The following is a 20,045-nucleotide window of genomic DNA, read 5'->3' on the forward strand; positions in this document are numbered from 1 at the left end:
CGCACGCTCTCGACGTTCCCGAGCGCCGAGGCGCGCTACGCGCGCGGCAAGCGCTTCTTCACGCAGATCTACGCGAAGCACGCGGAGCGGGTGCTGGCGTCGATGAGCGCGAGCTCGGCGGGCGACCTGAGCTACTTCGCGGTGTCGAGCATCTACGGCGAGTTGATGGCCGAGACGCGGATCCTGGACGGGCGCGAGACGGTGCTGCTGGAGTTTGTGTGCTGTTTGGCGGACGGGGTGGGGGCGCAGGCGAAGGGGTGGGTTTTGGTTTTTTTTTTTCTTGTTTCTTGTTTCTTTGATCTATATATATATATGGATATATATACTGACGCTCGCTTCGCTGGGGGGTATGCGAAACAAATAGGCATTTCTTCGGCTGCAGGAATCTCGGGGTCACGGGAGCGGAGATGCGCGGGGCGGTGGAGCTCGTGCGGCGGCTCGCGGGCCAGCTGGGGCTTGTTTCGTTCCTGGAGCGCGTGCGTGAGGGGGAGAACGAGGGGGAGGGGGAGGGGGAGTTCCGCTTCCTGAAGAAAGCGGGCTCGTGGTGATGAGATGATGAGATGATGCCTTTTTGGGGGAGTCAGTCGGCGGGATGAATTATATCCATGGATATATATATATACATATATATCTCTGTAGCAACACTCCTGATTTCCATTCTCCATATTCCATATTTCCTCGAGAACTACCCCTTTCCCCGGCAGAAGCGATGTCTCTTGCCACCTTAGATAGTTATATCAACATATATATCCGTATATAACATCCCCGCCGCACCGACCTCTTACGAATGCCAGTACTACATATTATATATATATCCATATCCATATATATGTATGTATGTGTATCTACAAGGTACAAATATATCTCCCCCTCTCCATACAGATAGATGATGTATAATACAGCAGCCCGACGTCGCACGGCGCACAGCCATCGCTATCTATATACAACGCAGCCCAAAAAAGTGTATACGTCACAGCACGTCGTCATCCCCGGGCCTGATTCCCGGAAAGGCAGGAAAGGCAGGAAAGGGGATCTCCGATCGCGTGAGGGATTGCCATGTCTGGAGAGACGTGGGCGTGTTGCATCCATCGCCTAGTATCTATTATCTACTATCCATCATCTATTATTATCCATCATCATGCATCCACGATCTGGCGCAGGGAAATTGGCGGGGCAGATCAAATACAAATACCCAGAATGAGAAGCAACAATAGCTACTAGAAACAGACAGTGGGCCACGCATCTGAACTGGAACCGCGGATCCCAAATGCGCCTTGGATCTATTATCAGCATCTCTATCTCCGTGGAGTCTGCAGGCGGGGGTTGGCTTTCCCAACCACAGGGCTGTTCCGATTGGGGGGATCTGCAGCCGAGCCCGGGAATTGGGGAATCCTGGGTCTCGGCAACTGCTGAAAGTCTTCTCCTGCCAACCCCCAAAAGGGGCAAGTGTGGGACGCGGCACCATTCCCAAGAAGGCAAGGCGCCAGGCCCCGCCCCCACCCGCACCCTGAGTCAGCGCCGTTTTCGGGCAGACAGGACCACTGGCGGCGACGGGTGACACAACGTGGTGGCATCGCGGCCGGTGATTGGTCAGTGATTAGCCAGCGCCGACCCACACACCACGTCTGCCCTTTCTGGAAGTGGAAGCTCCAACTGGAACCGGAACCTTTTCAGCGGGACACAGTGAATACAGTGAATACAGTGAATACAGTGAATACCGCAGGATACTAGCAGAGACAGCGATAATGGGACAATGGAGTGGACCCCGCAGAGTGTGAGTGGAGCGTGAGTGGAGTGTGAGTGGACAGTGGGTGGACAGTGGACAGCCCATGACGAGTCCCTTGGAGATATCCGCCGGAGATGGATATCCCATAGTGGGGGGAGTCGAGGTTGGCGCGCCGTGGGAGAGTACAAACCTTCCCAACCTTCGCTTTTCCCTCTCTCTCTCTCTCATCTTCTTCCTCTTCTCTCCCCAGGGATACATTCTTCTTCTCACTCACTCTCCCCTCTGCAGCGGTACTCTTTACCTCCCCCCCCCACCCACACCAAGTGCTGCGACGATAAGGGAGAGTTTGGAAGAAGAAGAAGAAGAGGAAGAAGAGGAAGTAGAGGAAGAAGAAGAAGTAGACGAGGCAGACGAGGCAGACGAGAAACGGGACTGCGCACGGGCTAGCAGTATTGGCATTGCTTGTTTCTCAACTTCCCCCCCCAGTGAGTGTTCTCCCTCTCCCCCCAATCCCAACCCCAACCCAGGATGGCCCGCCTCCTGCCTGCTCCACTCAGCGCCCGCGAAGGGAGAACGTGCCCGCGGTGTTTGGCGGTGGTTGGCTGTGGACAGCTGCGGCGGCGGCTGCTTCCCATCTCCATCTCCAAGAACGCCCTCGTGGGCCGTGGGTTGGATGGAGCACGCAGACTGGATGGACTCGATGGAGCCATTCTTGCCCACAACGTGGCTTGGATGCCCCCTGACTGACCGTCAGTCTGTGCAGGATCGTTTCCCTCGTGGATCGCCCTGCGACACATAAATACCAAGACGGCAGCTCGACCCAAGCCAAGCAAAGGCCAAGCAAGATCCAAGTCCCGCCAGTCCCACCCAGAATTGCAGTTGCAGCGGTTAAGCAGCGATTGAGCAGCGATTGAGCAGCGATTGAGCGGTTGGCAAAGATTGGCCCCTTGTCTGTTGGCATCTTCTTGTCTATCCAGTACTGTACAGTAGTACACTCCGTTTGGGGGGTGTCTCCGCCATGGCCGACTTTGGCTCCGACGTGCTCTCCCTCTCCACCGCCCGCAATGACAACGACAACGACAACGACAGGACACCCACCCAGTATCATGACATGAACCTGAGCGAGAAGGAGGCCTTCGATGCCTACATCCGCCCCAACGACAGCTACACCCCGGACGGCGTCTACTGGGCCGACCTGCCCTTGCTCCGCCGTATCGCCTTCGTTAGCAAGTATGACGCCGCCGAGACCTCCAGGGAGTTTGCCAGCTTCTGGAAGATGTTCAAGAACGATCCCCTGGCCCCAGTGGGCTATTATTTTAAGAACATGGTGCTGCCCGGCGCCGGTCTGGGTCTGGAAGGGTGAGTATCTATCTTCTTTCTTTTTTCTTTTTCTCTCTTCTTGGCGACTGTCCACTTGCTGCAGGACCAAGGACTGGACGGGACGGGCTGACTGCCCAGCCCTTGGCAGTCTGTGGAATGGGATTATTGCTTGGGCTGTTCCTGGGCGTTGAAAGCTATTATTCATTCTCTGTTTGCATAAAAGGGTAGAAGGGAACCCGCTGACATCTCCATCGGTACATCCAGTTACGTCCTGTTCTCCATCGGGAACATCAAGCCGCTGTTCCAACGGGCGTTCCCGGAATGCTGGCAGACGAAGGAAATCTGCAATCCCACCTGGATTGCCGCGGTGGAGTATCTGGAAATCTGCGGCATCATCGTGGGCCAGATCATCGTCGGGGTTATTGGCGACTGGTACGCAATTCTTTCCTTTCCTTTTCTTTTCCTTTTCTTTTCCTTTCCTTATCCTTTCCCTTGCCTTTCCTTTCCCTACTCCTTTTAACTGAACCTGACATTCTTTGTCTATCTAGGGTGGGCCGGCGGTTTGGTCTCATTCAAGATGCCGTCATTATGCTTCTCGGGCTGGTGATGCTCACTGCCGCCTGGGGCGTCACCCAGAATGGCTGGGTCATCTGCTATGTCTGGTCCCTCTTTTTCTACGGTGTGGGAGTCGGTAAGATCCACGTCCCCCGATTGTCATCTGAAATACATATATATACATACATATATATATCTATCATTCTATCCACTAACCTGTATGTGTAGGAGGCGAATACCCGATGACAGCCACCAGTGGGATGGAAAACGCCGTGGGATCTGGTAAAATCTCCACCAAGGAAGATCGGCTGCATCGTGGCCGCAAAGTGACCAGCGCCTTTTTGATGCAGGGCTGGGGCCAGTTCTTCAACCAGGCCCTTTTGATCATCCTCCTCCTCTGTTTTCACCACGGCAGCGGGAACCCTCCTTACTCGGCCCTGGCTGCCCAATGGACTTACCGTGTTTCCTTCGCCATCCCCGCCCTCGGTACTCTCTGGCTGGTCTACTATCGTTACTTCAAGATGAAAGCAGCCAGCAAGCAGCTCTCGATTGCGAAGGCCAAGGCGAAAGTCACCGGCTACGACACCCAGTCTCTGGCTCTGACTTTCAAGTACTTCGGTCCCCGTCTGATCGCGACTGCCGGTACTTGGTTTGCGAACGACGTGTTCTTCTACGGTAATAAACTCTTCCAGAGTGAGTTCATCGCTGTCATCAGCCCGAACTCCCACTCGATTATGCCCGGTTGGCTGTATAACATGATCAATGTTTGTGTTTCGCTGATGGGCTATTATATGGCCGGTAAGTCCGATGTTATGATATTAGCACAACAAAACCCACTTCGCTTTTCCCTCTCTCTCTCCCCTCCCTCTCAGTCGTTTTGCTAACCATCCAATTCTAGCCTTTTTCATCGACAACAAACTCTACGGCCGGAAATGGATGCAGCAAATTGGATTCCTCATGGATTTCATCTTCTTCGTCATCCCCGCCTTCAATTTCAAATACTACACCTCCCCAGAACACATCCACGCCTTCCAGGCCATGTATTTCCTCAGCAGCTTTTTCAATCAATTCGGCCCCAACGCGGTAACCTTCCTCGTCGCCGCAGAAGTCTTCCCCACCCCGATCCGCGCGACAGCCCACGGCTTTGCCGCCGCAGTCGGTAAACTCGGTGCTCTCCTCGCTGCCATCCTCTACAATTACATCGACACCCAGACCAAATTCTACGTCGTCCCCTGGTTCGGCCTGGCGGGCATGGTTCTCACTTGGCTCTTCCTCCCAGATACCACCGGCCTGGATCTCAAGGAGCAGGAGCGCCGCTGGTACTTCCTCCGCAGTGGCCGCGAGAGCGAATACCACGGCCCAGCCGTCCACCCAAAGCATCTCTCACTCTGGGAACGCATCCGCGGCGCTGGCAAGTATTACGATCCCGAACTGGACTACAAACGCAAGGTCGACGAGATGCGCGGCGACTGGGAGGCGCTCGTGGCCCGACAGGCTGCGGAGAAGGAGTTGCAGTTCGAAGAGGATGACCTGGATGAGGGCCTTAAGCATGCACATGTCCGGTCGTATTTCGAGCGGACCAGCCCGATGCTTTTCGCGAATGAGAAGAAGCTCGGCGTCGGCGTCACTGCTCTTCCTGGCAATGGTGGCGAAGGCAGACCTGGGAACCCGACCGATGATATTATTTCTCCGGCTCGATTTTCCGACGAGATGTTGCCACCTCCCAAGGCCGATTTGGGGAGCAAGCTTTCCGACTAGAACGTGTTCCTCTTTTTTCCCTTCGGTTTTCTGGCTTTTTGAGTTATGTGCTCTTTGTTCTGCTTGGCTCGTTGAGCCATCCATACCTTACAAAAAGAGAAAGAGAAAAAGAACGCGTCATTGCCTCATGCGACGTACAAAACACTAGAGTGATTTAAGCATGATATCATACTTGGGAATTGTTCTTCTTGTAGATGTGATTGGATTTCGAATATTTCATCCCCTGTTTTTCTCATCCTTTTTTGATTAGCATTATTATAAAAAAGATGTATGGATTATTTTCCTACCATACATATATCTACTATATATATATTTATATAATTTACCTTGCGTGCAGAGTCAATCTCGCTGTTGAACATTGTATATATCAACCCACAATTTAAAGTTTGATAGAAAAGCCCGATCAGCGTCCCTTATTGCAAATAAGGTTTGAAATGACATCATTTGCTCCGCGGTCGACCCACACACACTTCTAATTCTTCAACTGAGGCAGCGCACCGGCTTGGGTTTACCTGATCGAACACACAAGCCCAATCCATTTTTGTTTTTGATTTTCGGATAGCCTCCGCGGATCCCTGTGGAAAGCATGATATACAAGTTTGGGATCCCCCGAAATATATTAAACTCCCGCGGCGCAAAGTCTACACGTTGCGTGAGATGCGCCGAGCTCGACGCGTGGGCCTGCCAAAGCGTTCGATCTACGATTCTTCAGCTATTGCTCCAACTCCATTGGATCATATAGAACTCAAATAGCCCGGTGTTCGCCGGAGTGTGGCCCACGCTATGGCTCATTATGCGTTCATCAGTGCGTGTCACAGTGGCTTTACTTTGAACATGGCTGCTGTTTATCCAGCAGCTTGTTGGACCATCTGTACCTTTGTGCCTATAGCAATGGAAGTACACGGGGCGCAGTTCATTTCCAACCTTTCGCCTCCCATGGCATTCGTTTTAGATCATTCAGGTTTATTTTGATGGAGATGTGGTCCTTTATAAAATTGGCCGCATGAAGTTACAGAACAGTGACCTCTGATCACTATATATCCCCCCAAAATCACGCACCCCAAGTCGTTATAACGTCCCGTACACATAGAAGATAATGTTTCTCGAAAAGGCAGCGATATGGCTCTTTGTGAGCGTTTGCGCTGTTGTGATATCAGCGCAATCGTCCATCACTTTTGCGGACGATGTCGTGGTGCCAGCGTCGGTTCCAACCGTCAGCGGCATTGATGTCTCTCATGGCCCTTTCACAGGTACTCCCACTGTTACCGGCGCTCTGAGTGGGACGGCCATTTTGGGGACGGCGATCTCTCCCAAGCCCGCTCCGGCGAATGCAACGACATATCCCAGTGATGGACGCCTTCACGACCCCCAACCGGCTCCATACGTCCCCGCAGGCGGCCTCGGGACGAACGGCACCATGCCCGTTTACAATGCAAGGAGCGACTATGATTTCCAGTCCCTTGTACGTTCTATACCTCCCCCACTTTTCTTTTTTAGTTATATCTGCAAACTTCACTCATCTAACGCCTTGCTTTGGGATGTGTAGGCTCTCGTCCTGTACTTCAAATGGATAGAGGTCGACCTCTTCAACTACGGCCTATCCCGCTTCTCTGAGGCGGACTTCCAGATGGCAAACCTCACTTCCGAAGACCGCTATCTCGTTCGATTCATGGGCAGGCAAGCAATCGGCGGCGCAACGATGCTTTCCAACATCCTCGGCCGCGCCGCGCCCAAGCAATGCAACTACAACTACCCCAACTTCACCGACGTCCGCGAATGGCTCGACTTCTCCCAGAAGCTCACCCGAACCAACGAAGCGGGCGTCTACGGCATGCTGCCGCACCTCAACTCGCGCGCAGCCGCCTCCATGCTCCTCCGCTCCGTGGCCGTCGCCGCGCGCCAGCACGTCATCTTCCGCCAGTTCCTGGGCCTGTTCCCCATGCCCGAGTGGTTCGAGGTGGGCATCCCGCAGTCCTGGGCCTGGTCGCTGCTGAGCCCGTACATCGCCTCGTGCCCTGGTAACCAGACCCGCCTCGCCTGGCAAAACTTCCCCGCGCTGCGCGTGGTCAGCCAGCCCAACCCGTTCCGCACCGACGGCTCCGCCGCCGACAACGAGACGCTGGGCGCCTGGCTCAATTCCGCGAATGACACCGCCATCCCGCCGCCGCAGCGCTGCAACGCGACCACAAACGGCAACGCGACCGCCAACGGCACCACGACCGTGAACGCGACCGGAGTTGAGTGCGGGCCCGCCATCACGCGCAACCGCTCCATCCCGCTCTCTAACCCAGGCCGCCCGGTTCTGCTGCACTGGGACGCGCCGGACGCCCCCCTCGGCCCAAACGGGAGCTACGTCGCGAGCTCCCGCGCCGGCCCCCCCGCGTTCGTCGTCTGGGTGACGCAGCTGAACGTGACGTACTCGCCGCTCACGGACGTGGTGGGCGGCGGCTTGGGCGGCGGCAACGCCAGTAGCGCGGGTAATGTGAGTAACGTGTCGGGCGGCTCGGGCCGCACGATACAACCCGACCTCTCGACGTACGAGGGCGACCCGGGCATCAACGGGACGATTTTCATCGCGGTCACGGATACGGATCTGTTTCTCACGCCGTTTAATTTGAGCTTGATTAACCCGCATGTTGTGGCGGGGCCGGCGGTTTATCAGGCTGGCTGATCGGGGAAAAAGGGGAAAGGGGTGGAAAGGGGGTGGAAAAGGGGGGAGGGAGGGGGAAGAGGGGAGGTAAAGTTCAGGGGGGTTAGCGAGTGAGGAAGCGAGGAACATTTTTTATTATTTATTTATTCTTCTCGATTCGATTCTTGAATTCTGATCCTTTTTTTGAAATGGGTTTTTTTTTTTTTTAAATGGCTTTTTCCGTTTTTATTACTACTCTTATGTATTTTATTTTATTTAAGTTAGTTAGCTACTAGGAAAGGTCCGAGTTGAAATAATTCCCTTTTCACAGGAAAATCCCATGGCCAGGAATTTTCCATAGTTGGGCATGGCATTGCATTCGGTTGGTGTGGCCATGGTGGTTTGGTTGTGTGATTCAAGATGGAATTAATTATATATACTACTGAGTCAATAAATAATAAATACCTTGATGCAAAGCCAACAGCGCTATATATTTAAAAAGCAAGGCAAGTTAGTTAGTTACTCCCAGCAAGCAAATTTCATCCTTTCAACTAAACATCAACAGCGCGCTTTTCCTCCCTTCCCCCCTCTCGTGGATTTTTTGATTGGGGGGGGGTTTCGCTGTTTTTGTTGCTCAGCGCCACACAGCATTCAACATCTCCTCTATGGATACTAGACATAGATCAGTGGGTGTCAATCATGTTTGCCACGCCACAACAGATAAAACGCCACCAGATTACCAATGCGTTGTTTGTTAACTGAGGGAAGCCTGTCCGGTTGCCAATGCCGCAAAGCACTCGACGCCGACGTGCTGGCATTACCCTCTAAAAATCACCGGTGAGCCCCCCATAACATCCACCGAAGAGGTCATCAAGATTTGTGTCTTGTCTCTCCCTCATCCAGTGCGCGCGGGGGGGGGGGTTTTCGTGCAGTGATTTTTTTTTTCCCCTCCTCCTGACTTCCAACCACATTGTCCTACCAGGATTGCAACTTGCTAGGTTCATTCTCCGTCAGGATTTTGCGTTTGATGTCACTCGCATGGTCCGCTGTCAGGAAAGATGGACGTCCAGCGTGGGGAGTGGGCATTGAATTGATTTTTTTTGCTCCGGCCCCTCTTTCTATCATTAGGTCTGACAAGGGGAGTAAGATGTTGAGGTTGAGGTTGTTTTATTGTAATTCTAATAGAAGTAGATATAATGTACACATGTATTAAAGGAGAGCAAAATACAACCAGAATCGAATACAAATATAAGTGAGTTTAGTTTAGTTCAAGATATATGCAAGGTGAGAGAGGAGAGAAGTGATTGATTAACTAACAAAAAGACTTGCTTAAGGAGGTTTCCCGAATTTACGGTCACGAAGCAGAAAGCCTCTACCGATCTAGCGCTTGAGATTCACACTGCATTTTGGTTCCCAACACACTTAGCGATCCATTTTTATTCCAGAAAGGGTACTTACTGAACATAATGAAAAGGCATTAACAAGAGAAAAAGGGGAAAAGCAAATCCAAAACGTACCATTTGATAGTAAATACCTCTCCGCTTCAGCAAATCGGAATGCGTCCCTGTTTCTACAATCCCGCCCTCGCCAAAGACGAAGATGACATCGGCGTTTTGGACCGTAGCCAATCGATGTGCAACTACAACCACCGTCCGCCCTTTGGCTGTCCTTTCAATGGCTTCCTGTACATGTTTCTCCGACTCTGAGTCGAGACTGGATGTCGCTTCGTCAAGTAACAGGATGCTGGGGTTGCGGATGAGAGCCCGTGCGATACATATGCGCTGCTTTTGGCCGCCGCTCATCGCTAACCCGCGGACGCCAACGTCTGTGTTGTAACCTACATACACCGGATATTGGTTGTGAGTATCTTGGTGGGAGAGAGGGATCCGGGAAGAGTGCAATATGGAAATATGGATGGGTTCCTGCTACTGACCTTCTGGGAGCGAACTGATGAAGTCGTGAATGTTCGCATCTTTACATGCCTGTTGGACATCCTCGTCGGTAAAATGGGCCGGATCAACGCCTAGTAAAACGTTGTCCTTCACGGATCCTTTATACACCAGTTAGTAAAGTTCCACTTCTAGAGAAAGTTTCGAAGGATGTTGTTGTTTTGGCTTTCATACCTTGGTATAACGCCGGTTCTTGTGATACTAACGAAACAGACTGTCGATATGAGGATACATCCAGGGTGTTCAGATCGTGTCCGTCAATTGCGATGGTACCGCTCTGGTATCCGTAGAACCTATAACGAATGTGGAAATTCAGAATATGCCCATAACAATGGAGCAAAAGGAGGAAGCAGTAGATCTGGACACATACTTCTCAAGCAATCCGATGACGGTTGACTTGCCGCATCCTTCTACCAGTGAGCTTCACTGATACATTTAAATGATTTCTACAAGCAGGAGACGTACCAGATGGCCCAACCAAGGCGGCAAATTGACCTTTCTCAATCTAGTTATTATTAACATTAGATCCTCCCGTCGGTATAAAATGGTGTAAAGGGATGGGTATACACACTGTAAAACTGAGGTTCTTGAACACAACTACATCCCTCGTCGGATATTTAAAATTAATAGACTTGAAATCGATTTGAGCTCCCCCTTCAAAGCGGCCGACGGTTTCCTTTCCCCCATCATTGCTATTTTCAGAGGGTCTGACGCTTAATATTCGATTGGCAGCTACCGTGGCTTGTGCCAAATCTGATTGTATCGTAAAATTAGATATATAACTGGGGGAAAAAATATTCCAGGGATATTAAGCTCACTCGGTGTCAAACTGCCAAATTGCCCCGCTGCTTGGCCACCCTGTATGTTCCGTGTTAGCAAATATTAATGCTTAAGTACAGAATGTGTACCTACCATGACCACAGAGATATATATAACCATGAAACGCAGAACATCGTACTCGCGCGTGCTCAGTAGTTGACCTCCATACCTAAGCATAGATGTTAGCCATTTGTTTTGTGAAGTCACAAAGTTAACCCAATTACCAGAAGCATAATGCCATGCATGGAAGTTCTATGCTATCCGACGCGGCGATGATCAGCGTTGCAAATCTTGCCTTCAGGAAAGCTTTCTCTACGTGGTCTTGTAAAAGAGCAGAATAACGGGTGGTGATGGTATCCTCTAGAGTGAGAGAAGTGACTGTGCGGAATGCGGAAATGGCTTCTGACGCGAACTGCGAACTGCTCTCGAATACAGCAGCATTCAGTTTCTCGAATTGTATCTCATATCTGACCCGAATGAACATTGCTAGAATAATTAGTGGAAATGCAGAGAATATTGCGACTAAAGTCAATTTCCAGCCAAAGGAAAATGCAACAGAGACGCAACCAATAACATTAAATACGGAGATGAGAGGGAATGCCATTTGGTGGCCAACAAGTTCTTGGAGCTGTGTCGGATCGGTCGAGAGTCGAGATGTCAATGAGCCCGTCGAGTTTCCTTCCTCGTCGAAAAATTCGATCGGCTTCGCAATGATATGCTCAAAGTATTGTTGTCGATATGTGCCGCAAATATTCTGATAATATCAATTAGCTATATAATAGGTGAGGGTTCAAAATGCAAACTTACTGCAGACAGACTTGTCGACGAGAAGCCCAGTACGAAGTAAAAAAACCCAACACCAAGGGCAAGTATGAAGAACATTAGGGCCCAGAATTCGCTTCGGTTAATCAGCTGATCACCAGATAGCTGAAACACGGCCGTGAGTTGTGCAAATATATAACTCTGGATGGCAAAGGCGGCTAGGTAACGAAGTGTCAGTTACATACGCACATGAGACAATCATACATCCCAAGATGAGTAACATAACGGGATATCCTACATCCACAGCCCGCAGCAGCAATAACAATGGCAACATCCAAATACCAAAGCTTTCTTTGTTCCCAGAGGAATAGGCCGACCGAATTGACCAGCGATCTCGCTTTATACGTAAGCACAGGCGCTTGGTCAGGCCCACCAGCATCATCGGTTCTTGAGGCTTCTTTGAGGATGCTCTGCATATCCTCAACTTGACGTTTTGGACTGGCCTGGCCTTGGATATCAGGGTCCTGTTCTCCCATTTCGAGACGCTGATTTTCCACCAACGTGTGGTACAGTCCTTTGAATTCAAGCAGCTCCTCATGTGTTCCCTGCTCAATGCTTTCTCCTGCCCTCAGAACGATGATTTTATCTGCCTTTTTTATCGTGGATAATCGATGGGCGATGGTTATTGTCGTGCGATTTTTGGATACTCGATCAAGTGCCTCTTGAACAATACGTTCTCCTCGAACATCGATTGAACTTGTTGCCTCATCAAGGATAAGTATGGGCGGCCTTTTAATAATGCTTCGAGCAATTGCAAGTCTCTGGCGCTGGCCGCCGCTGAGTTTCAAGCCATTCTCTCCAACCATGGTGTCATATCCCTAATGTACAAGTTGTAAAGAGAATTCAGGTATGGATGGAACAAGGTAAAGCTTACCAGCGGCAATTTTTCAATGTACTCTGACGCAAACGATTCCCGGCAGGCTTCCACAACAAGTTTTCTTTTCACTTCTTCGGATTCGTTTTCCCACTTTGATCCCACTAGACCATAGGCGACGTTTTGGTAGATGGTTGTGTTAAACGTAAATGGTTCCTGTTGCACCAATCCGATTTGGGATCTCCACCATTTAAGATCCAGGTCATAGAGATTGTGAGGTCCAATTTTTATTGACCCACTATTGGGGGATGTTGTTGTCTCGTGCACTTTCTCGTTTTGAGGATCACCGCTTTGTGGGGCGTCACTATTAGGGTCACCCTCAAACTGGCTCTCAATCTGATACCAACGTTCCAACAGTCCGACAATCGTACTTTTGCCACAACCAGAGGGTCCAACAAGGGCGGTTATTTTTCCAGCTGGAATATCAATGGTCAGATTGTTGAGGATTTTAACATCGGGCCGGGTTGGATACGAGAAATTCACGGCCTCGAAACGGATATCGGTGGTTGAAACATTTTGATCCTTCAAGCCCGACGTTTTAGGCTTTGGCGCGTCAATCATTTCGAAAAAGTAGGTAGATGCGCTCACCGCCTTGGAAATGGCGATAATAGGGGTTGCAAGAAAAGAGAGTGTTGATACCACTATGAGAACTGAAAAAATGACCCTATTTGGGAATTGAAAGAAAAAAACAAAGCGTATTAGATAAACAGGCACGTCAAAGTCGGAATACTTTGTAAGTGAAAATACATACGTAATAACGGGGCCAACATCAGGAATATTATTCGACGCATACTGTCTGACGCCGAACCAGAACGTCAACGCATAGCTCCCGTACATGGCGAAGTTTGACGGCGCGAGCTGCGCACCGACCTGTGGTGCCAGCCGCATTCCTCGTTTTCGCGCTTCCCCAACCCATTCTCCATAACGAGCCGCAAGCCGGCCTTCTGCACAACAAGAGACAATGGTACGAATCGACCCAAGCGCTTCTCCTGCAATCGACGAGGCCTTTTCGTCCGCTTGCTCAACCTTCTTTTGCAGTTTGACGTATATCGGAACGAGGAGGCTATATAATATCGATATAAACAAAATAGAAGCGCTTGCAACCAATGTCAATGACCAAGAAAAGCGGAACGCGACGGCGTAAGCGCTTATAACCAGAGCCAGTGATTGGACAAGTATGGCCAATTTATCCGAGATGCCTGCCTGTATCGTGTTGGAGGAGGTAGTGATGGTATTTGTTGGCCTTCCAACGGGGAGTGTATCAAAAACACTAATGGGTTGGTTGAAAAGAGCTTGAAGATACGATAGACGAAGCCGAGCAGAAATTCTGATCCCAGTCATTCGTAGACAAAACTTGATGCCGTTAATTTGTATCCTATAGCCCCGATCACGGGCCAGATATACTTACCATGGAAATATAGCCAAGCAGAAACTTGCCGATAAAAAGGTATACAATAAATAGCCTGGGAATGTATTAATCCAAGGTCCGGAATATCTCATCCATTTAGTGGGTAGTTTCATGTGGCATGTAAAGGAGATTAGATGAATACCCACACGCTCCGATTCACACTGCTAAGAAACTTCTCCTTGGTAACACCGGAGCCAGGGATGAAATATCCATTGAAATCGCTGACAACATTGCCTAAGGAATGGAAAAAGATATCAGCTAATTACACTGGCCGTGACACTCTCGGTTTTAAGAGTACCAACCGAAGATAACATTCATCAAAGGCAAAGCCTAAACCGCCAGTTAGTATCCCTTGCAAGATGTAGGCGAAAGGGAAATGCCGTACAGTTCCTGCTCCTGCAGCACATAATACCGCAATTCCCATCAAAATCTTGTCGAGGAGGGTTCCATGGCCTAATATTCTCTTTGTGTAAAAACGGCACTGTCAGCGAAACATCTCACTCCGGTAGAACATCGTAAGGAAAGGTTGGTCGTTTCGCCGTAGCGCCATACCCAGAAATTCTTAAATGGAGGCTTTTGGTCCGGCTCAGACTGCTGCTTCCCAGCTTCGGTCTGGGTGTTGTCCATCCTGGAGACAAGAATTTGTTTGTTTGGAAACGCAACAAACAACAGGGTCGCTTCGCCTCTTGTTCATCGCGAATCTGAATGACGAGATTATTGATTTGGCAGCCTAGCCGTTAGTCGACGCGGACCTCGCTAGTATGTATCCAAGGGCTTGGCCACAGGGTCAATCACTTGCTATGTTGGATTTAGATTGTCTCCCCTTCTCCCCTCGGTTCATCCGAAGGGGTGTCTGAAGGGCCAGAAAGGACATGATCGCACGCCCAAATAACTGATACGAAGTGGCCGCGTTGAAAAATGTGCTCCATCCATCCTGACGAAACCTCTAGCTGCCCAGGTGACTGTAGATGTGAAAAGCTCGAGAACGAGCCAATCAGCTGCTGCTCTCCCGACATTTTTTCTGAGTCGAATCCGCGTATCAGCAACATTCAAATGCACCTATGTGCTTTTTCTGTCCTTGAGAATTCAGGTATTTAGATATTCCAGATTGGCTGATCTTGTTGGGAACTCGAACCCAAGTGAAAAAGAAACTTGACGAAACTTGAGATCCCTTTCAAGGCTGCCGCCATCACCGCGCTGATATCAGGTAGCCTTGGTTCCTGGTGTATGAACGGCTGGTATAGAACCAAATCATCGTTTGATATCCGAGTACGCAAGTGTGAAGTCGGTTGTTGGTGTTGTCAATAAAACCTTTGGCTTGGCGCCCCAACTGGAGGCTCTGTACGGAGGATGCCTGACATTATTCTTCTCCGACTCGACATAGTCAACTGAGCCACACGATTAAGTTATAACCTCTGAAAGTGCTGTAGTAAAAAGAAGTCTTTGGGACGTTTGGGAGTCTCTCTCTTTACAATCGGCTCGATCGCAGAGCACCGATGATGGCCCAACTCCATCGGGTTTGAAAACCGACTTTTATCTCAATTTCTGTTGAGCCCGCAAAACCCAGCACGGCATTTCAATTTATAGTTTGATAATAAATACGAATGCAATGCAGTATATATGTCTGTGAACCGAGTATGCACCCGGGGGCTGTGGGATGTATTATCCCGTACTCTGGGCTGTTTGCCCGTTTTCAGATGCCATCCCCACCACATGCTCCACAACGAGCGATGCGGGGGAAAAGCCATCGCTCAAGAGACTCCGATCCTGCTTGGTCCGCTGGGCTCCCACCACGGCCTGATATCGACAATAGCGTTTCGGCAGTCTTTCTCCAACGGTATCTCGGCATAGAACCTCCTATGGGAATCTAGATATTTACCTCATCGCCACAAAGGCTGAGGTCCGATAACTAGCGGTTACTTGAGGAGAAGAGGGCTCAACCATAAATTTCTCCTTCGGTTGAGCTCAGTTTTTGCTTCCGCTTCCTGGAATTATTTCTTTCTACTTACGCCAGGAAGTATTTCATCCCACTGTTGACTACCGCTCTAGGACCATATTCCCACACGCTTTTGTTTCATCTCTCTTTTGACGCACCATGACTTCCCATCCATTTGACCCTATCCGTCCCAATGAGGTCAGCCTCGCGGCGGAAATTCTCCAGGCATCGTTTCCAGGGGTATCTCTGCGGTTCAAAGTGATCGATATTCAAGAACCTATCAAGCGAGATGTCGTGCCGTACCTTGAGGCAGAGCGACTGGGCACTCCTCTGCCCGCGAAGCCAGCTCGGATCATTCAATCACTATTCCACAGACTTGATACCAAAGCCTTCCTAAAGGCCCTCATCAATTTGGACACGAAGACGGTAATCTCGGCGAAGGAATTGCCCAAACATGTACAGGTATGCGTCACAACACGATACATATGAAGCCAACCGTTTCTGTTCGTGCCTGTGGGTTTGATTGATTCTGACGGGCTCCCACAGGGACCTGGCGACATCGATGAGGTAATCGAAATCGAGCAACTCTGCCTCAAACATCCCGCAGTCCTCGCTGAAATTGAAAAGCTGAAACTTCCATCTGGCGTCACCGTTCTCAATGATCCCTGGATCTACGGCTGTGACGATGAAAACGAGACCAGAAGGTTGTTCCAGTGCTACATGTACATGGCGGAAACAAACCACGCACAGGCAAATCACTATTCACTGCCACTCCCCTTTTCTCCAGTTTTCGATTGTCTCACCCATGAACTTGTGCGCATGGACTACCTCCCAACCGGAACGGACCATTCGACCACCGAAACCAGTCCGTGGAAGCCGGTCAAAGCGGTTGAATATGCCCACGACCTGCTGGATGAGCCGCTGAGAACGGATCTTAAACCATACATCGTGCAGCAACCAGAGGGCGCTTCTTTTTCTGTCAATGGCAATGCTGTCCACTGGCAAAAGTGGGATTTCAGAATTGGCTTCAATTACCGCGATGGCCTGGTCCTGTACGGTGTTACATATGATAAACGCAGCGTCTTTTACCGTCTTTCTGTATGCGAAATGACTGTTCCATATGGCGGTATGTCAAAAAAAAAAAAAAAAAACCTCAGCCATAAAAACTATTACCATGCTAATTTCACGCCTTTCAAGACCCTCGAGCTCCATACCACCGCAAACAAGCATTCGATGCCGGTGACATCGGGTTCGGAATCACAGCCAACACACTCTCCCTAGGCTGCGACTGTCTAGGCCACATAAAATACTTCAACGGTTGTCGAACCGACTCCAAAGGAAACCCCGTCACCCTCGAGAACATAATCTGTATGCACGAACAGGACGCCGGGCTTCAATACAAACACACCAATTATCGCACCGCGGAAGCCACCGTTGTTAGAAAGCGCCAGCTTGTCGTGCAGGTTATCTGCACCGTCTCCAACTACGAATATATCTTCGCCTGGATCTTCGATCAAGCAGGAAGCATCGAGCTGGAAGTCCGCGCAACCGGCATTCTTTCCACCATGCCAATTAACAATGAGGACGGCGCCACCGTGCCGTGGGGCACCAATGTTGGACCCGGCGTCATGGCGGCGTTCCATCAGCATATCTTCTCCATGCGCGTTGACCCGTCCATTGATGGACATAATAACACCGTGATATATCAAGACAGCGTGCCAATGCCAGATGACCCTGTGGCCAACCCATACGGCGTTGGATATGTAACAGAAACGACTGTGCTGAAAAGGTCCGGGACAGCCGATACTAACGTTGAGAAGTACCGGGTCTTCAAGATCCGCAACGATAGCGTCATCAACACAATCTCGCGCAAGCCGGTAGCTTACACGCTGCAGACTCTGCCTAGCCAGATGATGTTGATGAGTCCTCGCAGTTTCAATCGGAGGCGTGCACAGTTCGCGACCAAGCCGATCTGGGTGACCAAATACCAAGATGGAGAACTCCATGCTGCTGGCGAGTTCACAAACCAAAGCAAGAAGAGCTCTGGTGTTGAAGAATGGGTGGGAAGGAATGATAATATTGAAAACACTGATGTCGTATTATGGCATAGTGAGTTACTCCCAACCCATTGCTGAACATTGGTGTCTTGGGGAAAAAAAAAAAAAAAAAAAAAACCCACGAGTCCCTTTTTATGGCCCTTTTCAACAGAGCCCAAAGGAGAGGATGAGTAGTGGCTAACTATAAACTGCAGCATTCGGCCTTACACACAATCCACGTCCTGAGGACTTCCCCATCATGCCTGTCGAAAGGATAAGCATCATGCTCAAACCGGATGGGTTTTTCGAGAAGAACCCCGCTCTCGACGTCCCTCCTTCCAATCAAGCTTTTAATCGTTCTCAACTGCATGAGGACGGGGGAAATCGCGGAACCCTGGCAGCATCTTGCCGTTGCCCTCCAGAAACAGCTAAATCGTAAAGTTAGGGGTTAGGTGGGGTAAGATGCTTTACATTTTTGTTAATATGCATTTATTTATATATCAACACAACATAGGTGTATATAGTCAGCGTTTGCTGCGGCAATAGATATGTTCGCAGATGTAAATAAAACGAACAGTTCCACTGTAATCGGGATGGCCAGCGAATTGTTTTTAAAAATATATATATATTCCACATTTGCCTCCACGCCCGCGTAACGTTTGCCCTGCACATCACCCACGGCGAGAAAAAAACCTTCAATCGGTCCGCTGTGGCATCTTGAGGATTATTCCCCAATTGGACAAGGAACATTGGAGAATTTTCGCAAATAAAAAAGGGTGTCTGTCTGTCTGTCTGTCTATCTGTCTGTCCCTGTTCGCTCCTCCCATGGGTGTCTCTCGTTGAACTAACAGGAAGATCGAGACAAGTCCCCATTGCTGGGTATCGCAAGGTGCAACAATCTAAAACGCCCCACTGGCCGCAATCTAATTCAGAGCAACGGCGTATATATATATATATATATAGAACAATCGTACGTCGCCCCTGAATTCACATATTATTTCAATATCCTACCACGATCCGTACATAGCACGTACTGTACAATTCACTGTCCATTCCCTTGGCGAGACATTGAAATTGAAATACATGTGTGGGCAAGCTAGGCCCTCTCCCATCTCTCCCGAGTGTATAAATAATCCGGTTCCTTGAAGGAGATATTCAGCTGCCTGAAAGCACACGGAGTGGAGGGTAGTCACAATCCGATGTAGTGTGATCCAGATTGGCCGACAGCTTTGAATGATTTTCGCCTGGAAAAAAAAGGCGAGGAGCCCCAGGATATAGAATCATGGTCAATAGTTCCCTAAGTTGATGGTAGTGAGCGGTCTACCTTTGTCATCATAATTATTATTATTCTAGGGTCGTGGGGAAAAAAAAAAAAAAAAAAACCATCCCACTGGTGTCCAATTTGGAGTGATCACACCGCCGCCTGTAATAGACCGAAAAATACCGCCTAGAACGCACCACAGGCATTGTCGGCTGGGATGGATCATCCTGATTTGAATATTTCCATGATTTCTCGATCCTATGTGGGTAACCTTCATCGCGCCGGCCTAGTCGGGTAAATTTTCTCGCATAAAATCCAGAGGCGAATGTGGATGTGAAATCGGGCGGGAAAATCGGATGTTGGAAGGTGGAGCAGGAGGGAGGATCTCGTCATCTACCGGCGATATCGTGTCCAGCCGGCTTTGCCTTTTTTTTTTTTTTTGCAAAATTCTTGTATGTTTTTTGTCCATATCCGTGGTTTGTTGTGATCTCTCCTTAAACTAAGGATTGCCTCAAAAAGTTGAGGAAACCACCCAGAAGGGCGCGAATTCCCAAGGGATTCTCCATCAAGACGGAGTGGTTTTATTTTTCTTAATCTGCATATCCATGATTGTTACTAGTAAAGCCGGGTACTTACGGCATATGAGCATCGAGAAAGACGCTCCGTTTGTGTTAGCTATTTAAAACATCGAGAAATGGACGGAATATTGATATTGGTTATGTTTGAGATATTGTATGGAGTAAGCAATTGGGAAACAATAATGTCAACATCAATGGAACCAATAGTGACTATGAAATATGGCACAGGCAGGTGGCTTCAGAAAGTCGCCAAAGCTGAATTAGTTGAATACGTGCGTCTATGGAAAACACCTGCAACGCGACACGATTGTGCCGCCCTTTCTGAAATAAAACAAACATAAACTCGTTCAATCTGAAAGGGTCAAAAGAAAGGG

The 20,045-nt window shown here is 49.6% G+C and overlaps 6 protein-coding genes across 6 annotated transcripts; 4 read left to right on the forward strand and 2 right to left on the reverse strand.

The window, feature by feature from the left end:
* Window positions 1–886: 886 nt before the first annotated feature.
* HCBG_04358 (uncharacterized protein) lies at window positions 887–1,558 on the forward strand (the record flags this gene model as incomplete). The annotated part of the gene is made up of 2 exons (XM_045431407.1): window positions 887–1,043; window positions 1,215–1,558. The coding sequence occupies 2 exons, from the start codon at window positions 887–889 to the stop codon at window positions 1,556–1,558; spliced, it is 501 nt and encodes a 166-aa protein (XP_045287960.1).
* Window positions 1,559–2,023: 465 nt separating this feature from the next.
* Window positions 2,024–2,687, reverse strand: HCBG_04359 (uncharacterized protein; the record flags this gene model as incomplete). Its single annotated transcript, XM_045431408.1, has 2 exons — window positions 2,024–2,465; window positions 2,530–2,687. The coding sequence occupies 2 exons, from the start codon at window positions 2,685–2,687 to the stop codon at window positions 2,024–2,026; spliced, it is 600 nt and encodes a 199-aa protein (XP_045287961.1).
* Window positions 2,688–2,744: 57 nt separating this feature from the next.
* HCBG_04360 (Pi-transporter A-1) lies at window positions 2,745–5,359 on the forward strand (the record flags this gene model as incomplete). Its single annotated transcript, XM_045431409.1, has 5 exons — window positions 2,745–3,085; window positions 3,311–3,478; window positions 3,595–3,737; window positions 3,830–4,399; window positions 4,500–5,359. The coding sequence occupies 5 exons, from the start codon at window positions 2,745–2,747 to the stop codon at window positions 5,357–5,359; spliced, it is 2,082 nt and encodes a 693-aa protein (XP_045287962.1).
* A 1,096-nt stretch (window positions 5,360–6,455) lies between these two features.
* On the forward strand, window positions 6,456–8,030 carry HCBG_04361 (uncharacterized protein; the record flags this gene model as incomplete). Its single annotated transcript, XM_045431410.1, has 2 exons — window positions 6,456–6,821; window positions 6,906–8,030. 2 exons carry the CDS (start codon window positions 6,456–6,458, stop codon window positions 8,028–8,030), a joined length of 1,491 nt encoding a protein of 496 aa, XP_045287963.1.
* A 1,330-nt stretch (window positions 8,031–9,360) lies between these two features.
* On the reverse strand, window positions 9,361–14,487 carry HCBG_04362 (ABC multidrug transporter; the record flags this gene model as incomplete). Its single annotated transcript, XM_045431411.1, has 19 exons — window positions 9,361–9,441; window positions 9,506–9,825; window positions 9,922–10,038; window positions 10,112–10,230; window positions 10,308–10,344; window positions 10,403–10,442; window positions 10,509–10,690; window positions 10,756–10,795; window positions 10,850–10,925; window positions 10,981–11,510; window positions 11,564–11,736; window positions 11,817–12,396; window positions 12,453–13,116; window positions 13,204–13,805; window positions 13,861–13,915; window positions 14,007–14,094; window positions 14,163–14,190; window positions 14,246–14,323; window positions 14,413–14,487. The coding sequence occupies 19 exons, from the start codon at window positions 14,485–14,487 to the stop codon at window positions 9,361–9,363; spliced, it is 3,885 nt and encodes a 1,294-aa protein (XP_045287964.1).
* Window positions 14,488–15,955: 1,468 nt separating this feature from the next.
* HCBG_04363 (copper amine oxidase) lies at window positions 15,956–18,271 on the forward strand (the record flags this gene model as incomplete). Its single annotated transcript, XM_045431412.1, has 4 exons — window positions 15,956–16,258; window positions 16,343–16,922; window positions 16,994–17,905; window positions 18,048–18,271. The coding sequence occupies 4 exons, from the start codon at window positions 15,956–15,958 to the stop codon at window positions 18,269–18,271; spliced, it is 2,019 nt and encodes a 672-aa protein (XP_045287965.1).
* Window positions 18,272–20,045: the final 1,774 nt, after the last annotated feature.

This window comes from Histoplasma capsulatum, assembly GCF_000150115.1.
Source record: "Histoplasma capsulatum G186AR genomic scaffold supercont2.5, whole genome shotgun sequence".
Classification (NCBI taxonomy): domain Eukaryota; kingdom Fungi; phylum Ascomycota; class Eurotiomycetes; order Onygenales; family Ajellomycetaceae; genus Histoplasma; species Histoplasma capsulatum.